The sequence below is a fragment of the Mobula birostris genome, chromosome 22 (genome assembly GCF_030028105.1).
Source record: "Mobula birostris isolate sMobBir1 chromosome 22, sMobBir1.hap1, whole genome shotgun sequence".
NCBI lineage: Eukaryota > Metazoa > Chordata > Chondrichthyes > Myliobatiformes > Myliobatidae > Mobula > Mobula birostris.
In genome coordinates, this window is record NC_092391.1 from 26,786,745 (window position 1) to 26,802,087 (window position 15,343).

At 49.1% G+C, this 15,343-nt stretch overlaps 1 protein-coding gene across 2 annotated transcripts in view; it reads right to left on the reverse strand.

Moving 5' to 3' along the window:
- notch1b (notch receptor 1b) overlaps positions 1-15,343 on the reverse strand; it is a 119,824-nt gene that overhangs the window by 49,034 nt on the left and 55,447 nt on the right. For both annotated transcript variants that reach the window (XM_072240432.1, XM_072240431.1), the window contains 5 exons: positions 7,539-7,661; positions 6,555-6,788; positions 4,107-4,262; positions 3,635-3,820; positions 2,044-2,157 (listed from right to left, as the gene is read on the reverse strand). In XM_072240432.1, the coding sequence (XP_072096533.1) occupies positions 2,044-2,157; positions 3,635-3,820; positions 4,107-4,262; positions 6,555-6,788; positions 7,539-7,661 (813 nt within the window). The remainder of the gene's footprint in view (positions 1-2,043; positions 2,158-3,634; positions 3,821-4,106; positions 4,263-6,554; positions 6,789-7,538; positions 7,662-15,343) is intronic.

Sequence of the window (15,343 nt, forward strand, 5' to 3'; positions counted from 1 at the left end):
GTGGGGGACCCGTCCCCAGTGAGGGTCAGTGTGTGGGGGACCCATCCCCCAGTGAGGGTCAGTGTGTGGGGGACCCATCCCCCCAGTGAGGGTCAGTGTGTGGGGGACCCGTCCCCAGTGAGGGTCAGAGGGTCAGTGTGTGGGGGGGACCTGTCCCCCAGTGAGGGTCAGTGTGTGGGGGACCCGTCCCCAGTGAGGGTCAGTGTGTGGGGGACCTGTCCCCCAGTGAGGGTCAGTGTGTGGGGGACCCGTCCCCAGTGAGGGTCAGTGTGGGGGGGTCCCGTCCCCAGTGAGGGTCAGTGTGTGGGGGACCCGTACCCAGTGAGGGTCAGTGTGTGTGGGACCCATCCCCAGTGAGGGTCAGTGTGTGGGACCAATCTCCCAGTGAGGGTCAGTGTGTGTGTGGGACCTGTCCCCCCAGTGAGGGTCAGTGTGTGGGGGACCCGTCCCCAGTGAGGGTCAGTGTGTGTGTGGGGGACCCGTCCCTCAGTGAGGGTCAGTGTGTGGGGGACCCGTCCCTCAGTGAGGGTCAGTGTGTGGGGGGACCCGTCCCCCAGTGAGGGTCAGTGTGTGGGGGACCCATCCCCAGTGAGGGTCAGTGTGTGTGGGACCCATCCCCAGTGAGGGTCAGTGTGTGGGGGACCCGTCTCCCCAGTGAGGGTCAGTGTGTGGGACCCGTCTCCCAGTGAGGGTCAGTGTGTGGGGGACCCATCCCCAGTGAGGGTCAGTGTGTGGGGACCCGTCCCCAGTGAGGGTCAGTGTGTGGGGGACCCGTCTCCCAGTGAGGGTCAGTGTGTGTGGGACCCGTCCCCAGTGAGGGTCAGTGTGTGGGGGACCCATCCCCCAGTGAGGGTCAGTGTGTGTGGGACCCGTCTCCCAGTGAGGGTCAGTGTGTGGGGGACCCCTCCCCCAGTGAGGGTCAGTGTGTGTGGGACCCGTCTCCCAGTGAGGGTCAGTGTGTGGGGGATCCGTCCCCCAGTGAGGGTCAGTGTGTGTGGGACCCGTCTCCCAGTGAGGGTCAGTGTGTGGGGGACCCATCCCAGTGAGGGTCAGTGTGTGGGGGACCCATCTCCCAGTGAGGGTCAGTGTGTGGGGGACCCGTCCCAGTGAGGGTCAGTGTGTGGGGGACCTGTCTCCCAGTGAGGGTCAGTGTGTGTGTGGGGGACCTGTCCCCCAGTGAGGGTCAGTGTGTGGGGGACCTGTCTCCCAGTGAGGGTCAGTGTGTGTGTGGGGGACCTGTCCCCCAGTGAGGGTCAGTGTGTGGGGGACCCGTCCCCAGTGAGGGTCAGTGTGTGTGTGGGGGACCTGTCCCCCAGTGAGGGTCAGTGTGTGGGGGACCTGTCCCCCAGTGAGGGTCAGTGTGTGGGGGACCCGTCCCCAGTGAGGGTCAGTGTGTGTGGGGGACCCGTCCCCAGTGAGGGTCAGTGTGTGGGGGACCCATCCCCCAGTGAGGGTCAGTGTGTGTGGGGGACCCGTCTCCCAGTGAGGGTCAGTGTGTGGGGGGCCTTGCTACATTGAAATGTTGAGCAGGGTTCATCTTTACCTTATTAAAATGTGGTGCAGGTTTGACGATTGGTATAAGTATTGGCATTCTTTTTGTTGTGTTCTTTTGCTTGTATACTTTTGCTGGTCTGGATGTTTGTTAAGGAGTTGAGAGGCGAAGGAGAAAATACGTTATAAATAATCTGCTTTTAAAGTTAGAACAGAGGGGGGTGCGTGTAGAGTGCCATGCGCAGCACTGATGCAAGTCCCTCAAAGGTCTGATAATCAATATATTGGGCACACTCAAGCATTTTATCAGAAAAATGACTGGTCTTTTTTTATTGAATTTATTATTTTCATTTTCCCAGTTTCAGTTGTTATGAGCAGAATCATCTTGGCAGTTGACCGATTGCTCCGTAGTGAGGGGGTTGGGAGAGCATGTAGGCCTTGTCTTGGCAGCTAAAGCCTGCCCGCAGGCCGGGATTAATCCCTGGCCTTGCTCACAGCACACAGAGGATGTGGTGGGGGTTGGGGTGAGTACGAATGTTTATTGGCACTAACCTGAAGGGCATTCGCACTCAAACTCGTTGATTTTGTCGATACACTTGCCCTTGTTTAAGCATGGATTACTGGCACACTCGTCGGTATCAATCTGACAGTAGAGTCCTGTGTAACCTGCAATTTTTTAACACACAGAATTAACCATTTCCATCTCAGATGCTTCATCACGAACATTCCTAGGATTAGAGACAGAGGGGAGGAAATATTTATTTTCTCCCGTTAACATCTAGAGGCTATTCCCCACTTGTTCCCACTATAAAGTGTAGCACACAAAACAAATTGTTTTCTTTTTGCTCACTCAGCAATCCGACCCTGCCAGATGCAGACCTCACCTCTGCTCCGGATCCGCGGATAGATTTCCCAACAAAATTTAGTGATCCCATTCTAGGAATGACCCAGAGAAAAGTTGTCCAGATTTCTGCCACACTTTTCCTGGTCAAACACTCTCAATGGACGTAAAGTAAGGTTCCCCGCAAAGAGAATGATCTCTCCATTCCCATCCTGTGTCCATATGTGTAGTGATCTTAGCCACGTCAATCTTGACAAGCAGGCCTTCTGAACAAAGAACATAGAAATCTACAGCACATTACAGGCCCTTCAGCCCACAATGTTATGCCGACCATGTAACCTACTCTGGAAACTGCCTGGAATTACCCTGTCTGATCTACTGAGTATGGAAGATTACAACCCAAGTTGCACCCAACCCAACCACAGCCAAGTATGGGTACTCATGGTCATTGTGATGCCAGAACCCCAAACACAGAGTCAAGTCTTAGGCTCTGTTGGTTAACTGAACCTCCGTGTGAACTGAGAATGCTGAAGACGTAATTGCTTCCTGTGCTAGTGACGTTCAGTACTGATCCTTGGTGGATTTGAGGCCCAGACCGATCCAGTTTCAAGGTCACAACCCATACCTGCCAATATGGGTGCCACCAGGCACAGACTGAGTGGCCAGGAGCTGATGCAGACTGCCCTTGTCCCCTCACCCATCGCTGCCTGGGAGGGTGGTCTTATCCAGATTTCCACAGGTAGCTGCCAATCCATGTTGGTGCGGGGCATGAGTGACACAGACCAGACAAGGATCTGCGTAAGTGTTAGTTAACCAATTGGGCATGATGACTATTATAGCTCGAAATTCCTGTTTCCAGATTTATTTTGTACATTCCCCTCTGGGCCCTGAACTCATTTCCCCAATCATCTGGCACAATAGCTTTGTTTTTATATACCAGTCCTCTGTTATCGAACACAGGATTCCACAGACTCTTTCTCAGCAGCCATGTCAACTTGTTCTGCCACTCTGGTGGGCCTACTCCCCAGTTATGTTTCTGAGTCCTCTGTAAAGTTGTACCAATGAGTTAGTGTTTCTCTTTCATGATCGTCTACCAACTGTAGGCTTCCTTTGTCTGTGACCGTCCTCTTCATTACCTACCGTGTTATGTTAGGTGCAGGCTTCGATGCTTGTCTCTGATTATGTTCTGTCTAAGCAGGTGATTGATGTAAATCAGAGGGAGCAGTGGTCCTTACACCATCCTCCGTCTCCCACCACCTCTCCCAGCTGATGCCCTTCATGACCGAGGGCTTCTGCACCTACCGGCCATGCAAATGCACTGGAACTGTCCAATCAGGTCGAGGCAGGTTGCATCATTCTGGCATGGACTGGACATGCACTCGTTGAAGTCCAGTTCACATCGAGGGCCGTGGTAGCCGGGCAGGCACTGGCACATAAAGGAGCCCAGGGTGTTAATACACTTCCCTGAATGTTCGCAAGGGTTAGAACCTGCGGAAGGCCACACAAGTGAGAGCTTTAAAAGATCATCGCACAAAGTTCTCCGCCGTCCTGCACTCCCGCGGTGCTTCCCTCCCGCCATCCATTCCTCCCTCAGCCACTCCTCTGCCTCTGGAGACTCATTCTACCAGGTGAGTCCAGACTCAAGCATTTCTCTCCCCCTATTCTCCCAGTGATCTAACAAGGCACCACTTTAGGAAGGGTTGGCTGAACCTCACTGCAGGACGGGAGAAGGAAATGCGAGCGAAGATACAGGATTGAAGGCTTCCTGCGTTACCTAAAGAGCACTCGTCATCGTCCTGCTTGCAGGCGGTCCCCGAGAACCCAGCTGGGCACATGCAGATCGCCTTCCCGTTGACAGGGTTGGTGCTGCAGTTGGCTTCCTCGTGACATGGGTTACTGATGCAGGCATCGTTCAGGTGACACAACAGGCCTATACAGCAGGCAAAAAGGAGAGAGGGTCAGCAGGGAGGGTATACCACAAGCAAACAGGCCAGTCAGCCATCCAGTCTTTCCTTCACATGAACAGTATCCCAAATTCCCACACACCCATTCCATCAATCACGCACCTAATCCTTTGCTTAAAATCTGGTTCAGATAAGAATTTTACAGTGTGAGAAGGCCGTTTGGCCCATTTGGTCTGTTCTATTGTTTATGCTGAACACAAGCCTCGTCCATCTCATGTCATTTCACTCACTCCTTCTCTTCCCTCTCTCCTTCAGCTCCATACCCGGATTCCCTTCTCATGGACTGCGCAAATCATTCTCAGCACTCCTGCATTCTGTTCTCTCTGGGTAAATAAGCGAACCTGTGAACAGTGCCTCAGGAAGGCAGCATACATTGCTGAAGACCCTCGCCATCCTGGACTTGCCCTCTTTGCATTACTATCATCGGGGAGGAGGGACAGGAGCCTGAAGATACACACTCAATGTTTGAAGAGCGGCTTCTTCCCTCCGCTGTCAGATTTCTAAACAGACCATGAACTCGGGAGCACTACCTCAATATTCGTCTTTTGCTATGTATATTTAAATTCATAATTTATAATAGTTTTCATGCCTTGCTCTACACTGCTGCTGCAAAACAACAAATTCCATGACATTTGTCAGTGATGATAAACCTGATTCTGATAAGCATGTTGAGACCTTGGGCACTTTGTCTTCCACACGGGGAACATTTTCTCTACCATCTGCCTATCAAGCACCTTCATTATTTTAATAACCTCAGTCAGCCGTCTCTATTCCGGAGAACCGAGCCACAACCTTTAGTCCTTCCTTGTGGCTAACACCTGTCAGTTCTGCTGTCGTCCTTGTACAGCTCTGTTTCTGTTTCTGTTTACGTCGTTTGCACTTCCTACAATTCTCTTGAGTCAAAGAGAGATAGAGCACAGAAGGAAGCCCATTCACCCATCAACTCCACGACCGTTGACCACTTTAGTAACTTGAGGAGCAGAACTGTCAAAATGGTATCTAATCAAAGTTCCGCAATTTGATGCAATTCCTCTACTTTTGAATTTTACTTTAGAAGTGATGCTGAATTTTGAATATTCTTATTGATTTATTCAATAAGTTGTGATGTTCAGTCTCCAGGCCCCTTCGCTCCTCCAGCCCTCGAGACGCCTATTCTTCAAGCAGTCTATTTGTCCGCGTCCATCCTACTAAACATCTCAAACATGTGGATTGGTGTGAAAGATCAGAAACGGGGAAGATTCAGCAGCAGTAAAGGTGGTAAGGTTCGAAATCAATGCTGGTGAAAATGCTGCGGAGCTAAGCTCAGAAGGCAGAAGGAGCAGAGGCAGCACGTTCAGAGAACAGCAGTGAGAGAGAGAACAGAAGGTCAAGGATAGAAACAAGAGATCACTGGTAATCAGATGCTGCTTTGAGACAAAAGCAGCAAGAGTTCGGAGGTGGCAAAAGTACTGAGGTAGTGAGATCTCTGGGGTGATGACAGGTCAGATGGAGTGAGATCTCCTTAGTGATGACAGGTCAGAGACAGTGAGATCTCCAGGGTGATGATAGGTCAGAGACAGCGAGATCTCCGGGGTGATGACAGGTCAGATGGAGTGAGATCTCCAGGGTGATGACAGGTCAGAGACAGCGAGATCTCCTTGGTGATGATAGGTCAAAGACAGTGAGATCTCCTTGGTGATGATAGGTCAAAGACAGTGAGATCTCCTTGGTGATGACAGGTCAGATGGAGTGAGATCTCCAGGGTGATGACAGGTCAGATGGAGTGAGATCTCCGTGGTGATGACAGGTCGGAGACAGCGAGATCTCCTTGGTGATGATAGTCAAAGACAGTGAGATCTCCTTGGTGATGATAGGTCAAAGACAGTGAGATCTCCTTGGTGATGACAGGTCAGATGGAGTGAGATCTCCAGGGTGATGACAGGTCAGATGGAATGAGATCTCCATGGTGATGACAGGTCAGAGACAGCGAGATCTCCAGGGTGATGACAGGTCAGAGGCAGTGAGATCTCCTTGGTGATGACAGGTCAGATGGAGTGAGATCTCCGTGGTGATGACAGGTCGGAGACAGTGAGATCTCCTAGGTGATGACAGGTCAAAAGCACTGAGATCTCCTAGGTGATGACAGGTCAGAGACAGTGAGATCTCCGGGGTGATGACAGGTCAGAGAGAGTGAGAGGTTAAAGGTGATGATAGGTTAGAAGCAGGCAAAAGTCAGAGGCAGGTGATTAGTGTGATATACGAAGACATTCCTGTTTTACCTGTCCTTCCGTGGGGACACTCGCAGTAGAAGGAGGCAACACGATCGTGGCATGTGGCCCCAGTGTAGCAGGCAGCGATGGCACAGTCATCAATGTTCTCACTGCAGTCGTCTCCAGTCCAGCCATTGACACAAACACAGTTGTAGCCTCCATTGCTGTTGTGGCAGGTCCCTCCATTCTGGCAGGCATTGGGCTGGAGTTGACACTCATCCACATCCTCAGTACAGAACTGGCCTGTGGCAAAGGCATTGGAGAATGGAGAAAGAAAATCCCTCAGAAAATCACGAACTAAGCCCCTGAGCTGTAACGTGTAGCAGAGGGAAGGGGAAGAACCTCCCAGTTATGATATTGGAAGAGGATCTGGGCTCTAAAAACGGGGGCAGCCAGACAAGGTGATAAACAGCACGGTTCTTGCTCCCATGTGACCCCTCCACCCTGGAGTGAACACCATGCGAGGACTGTGACGCTCTCTGGGGTTGAATGTGTCACAGCCGGTCAACCTTTGGAAGGGTAGGAGCCTCAATTGGAGGCCATTTTTAGTTAGCCATTTCATAGAGGTCTCTTGCCCTCCAGACGGGTTCCGGTGGCAGTACCTCTCCCTCTCAGGAGATCCCATAGCAGCAGGCACTGACAGAGAAACATTCCGCCTCTTTGCCGGATGTCATCACAAAAGGTTGACACTAAGCCGACATAAGGGCTGGAACTCAAAGGATGCTACAGGCACCAAAAAGGGAGAAGAGGGAGTGAACAGGATTCAGGCAGGAATTTCAGAGTCCAGCACCACAGCAGATGAAGGCTTTCGATGGTTGAGTGATCACATTCGAAGACTGGAACAGCTTTCTGGAACAGCTTTATTATCAGCTGTGGACCAGTAAGCCCCATTTCTCGGAAAGAGACCACTGAATCTTATGAACAAGAGTAGAAGGCTTCTCACAGGAGGCAGCCCGGCAGGCTTGAAGTGAGGCGATCTGTCCGAGTGTTTACCTGTCCACTCTGGGGGGCACTGGCAGTTGTAGGTATTCACCCCGTCCACACACAGCCCTCCGTTGTCACACTGGTGATCGGGGCAGTCATCCACGTTCACCTCACAGTGCTGGCCAGAGAAACCTGAAGTACCCAGAGAAAGAAAACAGTCATAGAAACGTAGAAAACCTACAGCACAATACAGGCCCTTCAGCCCACAAAGCTGTGCCAAACATGTCCTTGCCTTAGAACTACCTAGGCTTTACCCATAGCCCTCTATTTTTCTAAGCTCCATGTACCTATCCAGGAGTCTCTTCAAAGACCCTATCGTTTCTGCCTCCACCACTGTCACCGGCAGCCCATTCCACGCACTAACCACTCTGCATAAAAAAACTTACCCCTCTCATCTCCTCTGTACCTACTTACAAGCACCTTAAGACTATGCCCTCTCGTGCTAGCCATTTCAGCCCTGGGAGAAAGCCTCTGACTATCCACGCGATCAATGCCTCTCGTTATCTTATACACCTCTATCAAGTCATCAAGTCCGTTGCTCCAAAGAGAAAAGGCCGAGTTCACTCAGCCTATTCTCATAAGGCATGCTCCCCAATCCAGGCAACATCCTTGTAAATCTCCTCTCTATCCTTTCTATGGTTTCCACATCCTTCCTGTAGTGAGGCGACCAGAACTCAGCACAGTACTCCAAGTGGGGTCTGACCAGGGTCCTATACAGCTGCAATACAGAGCTATACCAGATAAAGAGGTTTGGGGTGGTGAAAGGCGCAGACTCTTATCATCTTGACCAGAGACACCATGAGTTTCCAAGATGATACCGGATTTGGGACTGAATTTCGTCTGGCTGAACAGAAATCTGCAGCTAAGCAGCTGCTGAAGCCATTGTTCTGCCTCACTCACAGCTCCAATGCAGCGCGGCGCTGGAGGTGAAAGGAGGAGGCGGTGGGGTAGAAGGGTAGAAGTATGAGGAGAAGGTACTTCTTCGCCTAGCAGGCATTCCATGGTGGGGCTGTGCTGGGAAGAGCACTTTGACCTGGGACCCTGCACAAACATCACTAACCTAGTCCTGAGAGTAGAGTTGTTCTGACAGTCGAGGACACGAGGGGAACCAAAGGTCAGATGTTCTAGAGTGATGCTAAACAAAATGGAAATGGTCACCCTCATGTTTCCAGAAAAACAGCAGATTTTCAATTGGATGAAAGAAGTAGGATTGAATTATTTATGACTCTACCAAAGGAATTGAAGCTGGAAGGAAGGGTCTTGAGATTCAACAAACCCTTTTAGTTCCTCATAAGACTTCAAAGTGCTCCACAACCGGGGATTACAGTTCAAATCACCATCAGTAGGAAATGTGGACGATACTCAGAGCACAGCAAGATTTCACAATCAGTAAGATAATGACTAGAAAGTCTATTCGTTGCTGAATAAATATTGGCCAGGTAGACTGACAGGAACGTTCCACCTACTCCATTGAGGGCAGATGATGCCAAAAGACAACAATGGCAGTGCAGCACTCCATTAGTAATACACCGGTACCGTCAGCCTAGAGCTCGTGCTTCAGTCTCTGGAGTGGTTCCTGAACCCTCTTAAACTTTCAACTATACAGCAATGGCACTAACCACAGAGACACAGCGAAAACCTTTCAGGTTACTGTGAAATCTCAGTCCATTTAATAACGTTCATTTAGGAAAGGGAATTTGCTGTCCTTTCCTGAACATAACTTATCCTTTTTTGAAGTGCCTCAGTGAACAATCTGGTCACGTTAACAGGAATGGGCTACTAATGTCGACCTTTCCAGCAACGCCCATTTCCTGTAAATTAATTAATTAAAAGACTTAGACAAAGGAACATAGTTTGTGGTTGTGCATTTTGTTGAACAGTTTTGATGTAATTTGTCTTTTCCTGTTTCAGACTACCTTGTGCTTTCCAGTCATCTGCAGCTGTATGTTAGTTTGTGTGGTATACATGTGGGTAAGTGTCTGCCTATCTGTGTGTGTGTGTGTGTGTGTGTGTGTGTGTGTCTTTCTGTCTCTTTAACATAGTGTGTCTGTCTGTTTGTTTGTCCATCTCTGAGTAGTTAACAGTGACTCCCTGTGTGTGTGTGTGTGTGTGTGTGTGTGTGTTAATGACAAACCCATACAAAACAGATTACTATTTTATGAACGAGAATTAAAAATATAAAAAAATAATAATTTATGCCTATCACTGCAAAACAGGAAACTGTACTCTGCAGGGCTCAGAAACAGGAAGTCAACTTGTCAAAGCCCAAATTTCCTGCAGCTTACATACTTAACCCCTGATGGCAATGTTCTGACAACCCCTACTTGTTCTATCCTCCAACCTGCAGAAATTATTCCAGAATTTGCAGGATTTTGAATGGTAATAACCAATATACTTCCTATTAAAGTTGCAGGGTAACACTCACAAAATGCTGGAGGAATTCAGCAAGTCAGGCAACATCTGTAGGAAGGAATAAAGAGTCAACATTTCGGGCAGAGACCCTTCACCAAGACTGCCTCTCCCTTTTTCCCTTTTTTCCATTCCTCATTCTAGTTACCCTCTCATCCCTCATCCTCCTATCCCCTTCCAGCTACTTACTTCATTCTCCTCCCCCTCACCTGGCTTCACCTATCACCCACCAGCTTGTATTCTTCCCATCTCCACTTCCTTGTTCTGGTTTCTACCGCCTTTCTCTCCAGTCCTGATGAAGGGCCTCAGCCTGAATATACTGGTTACTCCCCCCCACCCCACATTCGATGCTGCCTGACCTGCTGAGAACGACAGGGAAAAGGAACTTAAATTGACTTTTATGACGGAGGGCTGGATGCGGATACTGAAGTTGGTTAACTCTTCAATTTGTGCTAGCCATTCATTGATTCAATTTAAAATTGTACATCGTTATCATTTGACAAAGGAGCGACTTTCTAAAATCTTTCCTAATGTTGATAGTCATTGTGATAGATGTAAAACTGAGATAGCTACACTGACACATATGTTTTGGTCTTGTTCTATATTGGAACAGTTCTGGAAGTCGGTTTGCTCAACAATTTCTAAAGCACTTAAAATTAATTTACAACCTAATAAATTAACTGTGCTCTTTGGAATAGTTCCTCAAAATATTCAAGGTATCTCTGTGTCTGACCAACATGTTATTGCATTTGTTACATTGATAGCTAGGAGGGCCATTTTGTTGAAGTGGAAGGATACATCGGCTCTCTCAAGTGATGCTATGTCTTAGTTCGGAGAAAATTAGAAGTTGAACCTTTGAACCTTTATTTGATTTTGAGAAAAGATGGGGCTCATTTGCTGGTTATTATCATTTGAGTTAATTGATATAATTTTTCCACGATCTAATTGTAAACTCTTTTAGTATATTTTCTTTTCTTGCTGGTGGTTTGATGTTTATTTTTAGAAGCTTTTTGTATGACGCGTGGCTCCGGGGTTGTACACCTAATGGGTTCTCTTTTTTTTTCTCACTTTTCTACTCAGTAGGTTTTTTTTGTTATCACAAAATTTTGTTTTCAATCTTTAAGGTAATGTTTTTTTTTGAGGCATTGTAAGTGTTGTTACTTTGATGTACTCATGTTATTTTTCCTATATATACAATAAAAAGATTTGAAAAGAAAGACCTGCTGAGAACCTCTGGAATTTTGAGTGTATTCAAGGCTTCCAGCATTTCTTGTGGCTATTATTGTCTTGTGCATTTGGTATATCAATAGAGGACAAAGTTCCAGACATCTCCCTTCCCTACCCACAGGAACATGAGGAACACACTCAGCCACTTTATCCAGTTCTGCCATTCAATGGAACCGGGCTGATTATCACATCATTCCAATAACCTGCCTGACTCCATTTACAATCATAGGGAGAAACATCATGGAGGCAGCCACCAAGATGGCCATCAGCCACTAATCCCATTCGTTATTCTCTGCACCTTCCCAAACCCCTAGAGTCCGCCACTCAGCTACCTACGAATAATTGAATGTGGGAGATTTCTATTTGAGGAACCCAGAGCGTCCGGAGGAATCCAACATGCTCTCAGGGAGAAGGTACAAACCGGATCGTCCGGAGGAATCCCACACGGACACAGAGAGATTGTACAAAACGGATCATCCGGAGGAATCCCACACGGACACAGAGAGAATGAACAAACCAGATCGTCCGGAGGAATCCCACATGGACACAGAGACATTGAACAAACCGGATTGTCCGGAGGAATCCCACACAGACACAGAGGGAATGTACAAACCGGATCATCTGGACGAATCCCACACAGACACAGAGGGAATGTACAAACCGGATCATCTGGACGAATCTCACATGCTCTCAGGGAGAAGGTACAAAACGGATCGTCCAGAGGAATCCCACATGGACACAGAGGGAATGAACAAACTGGATCTCCTGGAGGAATCCAACACAGACACAGAGAGAATGAACAAACCAGATCGTCCGGAGGAATCCCACACAGACACAGAGGGATTGTACAAACCAGATCGTCTGGATGAATCCCACATGGACACAGAGAGAATGAACAAACTGGATTTCCTGGACAAATCCCACACGGACACAGAGAGATTCTACAAACCGGATCATCCAGGAGAATCCCACACGGACACAGAGAGAATAAACAAACCGGATCGTCCGGAGGAATCCCACACAGACACAGAGAGAATGAACAAACTGGATCGTCTGGAGGAATCCCACACAGACACAAACAGGATGAACAAACCGGATCTCCCAGACGAATCCCACACAGACACAGAGAGATAGGACAAACCAGATCGTCCGGAGGAATCCCACACGGACACAGAGATTGAACAAACCAGATCTCCCGGAGGAATCCCACACAGACACAAAGGGAATGAACAAACTGGATCTCCCAGAGGAATCCCACACGGACACAGAGGGAATGAGCAAACTGGATCTCCCGGAGGAATCCCACTCAGACACAGACGGAATGAACAAACCGGATCATCCGGAGGAATCCCACATGGACACAGAGACATTGAACAAACCGGATCATCCGGAGGAATCCCACACCGACACAGAGGTAACGTACAAACCGGATCGTCTGGACGAATCCCACACAGACACAGAGGGAATGTACAAACCGGATCGTCTGGACGAATCCCACATGCCCTCAGGGAGAAGGTACAAACCGGATCGTCCAGAGGAATCCCACACGGACACAGAGGGAATGAACAAACCAGATCGTCCGGAGGAATCCCACACGGACACAGAGAGAATGAACAAACTGGATCGTCCGGAGGAATCCCACACGGACACAGAGACATTGAACAAACTGGATCGTCTGGACGAATCCCACACAGACAGAGGGATTGTACAAACCGGATCGTCTTGATGAATCCCACACGGACACAGAGAGAATGAACAAACTGGATCTCCTGGACAAATCCCACACGGACACAGAGAGATTGTACAAACCGGATCATTCGGGGGAATCCCACACGGACACCGAGAGAATAAACAAAATGGATCGTCCGGAGGAATCCCACACAGACACAGAGAGAATGAACAAACTGGATCATCTGGAGGAATCCCATACGGACACAAACAGGATGAACAAACCGGATCTCCCAGGTGAATCCCACACGGACACAGAGAGATTGGACAAACCAGATCGTCTGGAGGAATCCCACATGGACACAGAGAGATTGAACAAACCGGATCTCCCGGAGGAATCCCACACAGACACAAAGGTAATGAACAAACTGGATCTCCCAGAGGAATCCCACACGGACACAGAGGGAATGAACAAACTGGATCTCCCGGAGGAATCCCACACAGACACAGACAGAATGAACAAACCGGATCATCCGGAGGAATCCCACATGGACACAGAGACATTGAACAAACCGGATCATCTGGAGGAATCCCACACCGACACAGAGGTAATGTACAAACCGGATCGTCTGGACGAATCCCACATGGACACAGAGAGAATGAACAAACTGGATTTCCTGGACAAATCCCACACGGACACAGAGAGATTCTACAAACCGGATCATCCGGGAGAATCCCACACGGACACAGAGAGAATAAACAAAACGGATCGTCCGGAGGAATCCCACACAGACACAGAGAGAATGAACAAACTGGATCGTCTGGAGGAATCCCACACAGACACAAACAGGATGAACAAACCGGATCTCCCAGACGAATCCCACACAGACACAGAGAGATAGGACAAACCAGATCGTCCGGAGGAATCCCACACGGACACAGAGAGATTGAACAAACCGGATCTCCCGGAGGAATCCCACACAGACACAAAGGGAATGAACAAACTGGATCTCCCAGAGGAATCCCACACGGACACAGAGGGAATGAACAAACTGGATCTTCCGGAGGAATCCCACTCAGACACAGACGGAATGAACAAACCGGATCATCCGGAGGAATCCCACATGGACACAGAGACATTGAACAAACCGGATCATCCGGAGGAATCCCACACCGACACAGAGGTAACGTACAAACCGGATCGTCTGGACGAATCCCACACAGACACAGAGGGAATGTACAAACCGAATCGTCTGGACGAATCCCACATGCCCTCAGGGAGAAGGTACAAACCGGATCGTCCAGAGGAATCCCACACGGACACAGAGGGAATGAACAAACCAGATCGTCCGGAGGAATCCCACACGGACACAGAGAGAATGAACAAACTGGATCGTCCGGAGGAATCCCACACGGACACAGAGACATTGAACAAACTGGATCGTCTGGACGAATCCCACACAGACAGAGGGATTGTACAAACCGGATCGTCTTGATGAATCCCACACGGACACAGAGAGAATGAACAAACTGGATCTCCTGGACAAATCCCACACGGACACAGAGAGATTGTACAAACCGGATCATTCGGGGGAATCCCACACGGACACCGAGAGAATAAACAAAACGGATCGTCCGGAGGAATCCCACACAGACACAGAGAGAATGAACAAACTGGATCATCTGGAGGAATCCCATACGGACACAAACAGGATGAACAAACCGGATCTCCCAGGTGAATCCCACACGGACACAGAGAGATTGGACAAACCAGATCGTCTGGAGGAATCCCACATGGACACAGAGAGATTGAACAAACCGGATCTCCCGGAGGAATCCCACACAGACACAAAGGTAATGAACAAACTGGATCTCCCAGAGGAATCCCACACGGACACAGAGGGAATGAACAAACTGGATCTCCCGGAGGAATCCCACACAGACACAGACAGAATGAACAAACCGGATCATCCGGAGGAATCCCACATGGACACAGAGACATTGAACAAACCGGATCATCTGGAGGAATCCCACACCGACACAGAGGTAATGTACAAACCGGATCGTCTGGACGAATCCCACATGGACACAGAGAGAATGAACAAACTGGATTTCCTGGACAAATCCCACACGGACACAGAGAGATTCTACAAACCGGATCATCCGGGAGAATCCCACACGGACACAGAGAGAATAAACAAAACGGATCGTCCGGAGGAATCCCACACAGACACAGAGAGAATGAACAAACTGGATCGTCTGGAGGAATCCCACACAGACACAAACAGGATGAACAAACCGGATCTCCCAGACGAATCCCACACAGACACAGAGAGATAGGACAAACCAGATCGTCCGGAGGAATCCCACACGGACACAGAGAGATTGAACAAACCGGATCTCCCGGAGGAATCCCACACAGACACAAAGGGAATGAACAAACTGGATCTCCCAGAGGAATCCCACACGGACACAGAGGGAATGAACAAACTGGATCTTCCGGAGGAATC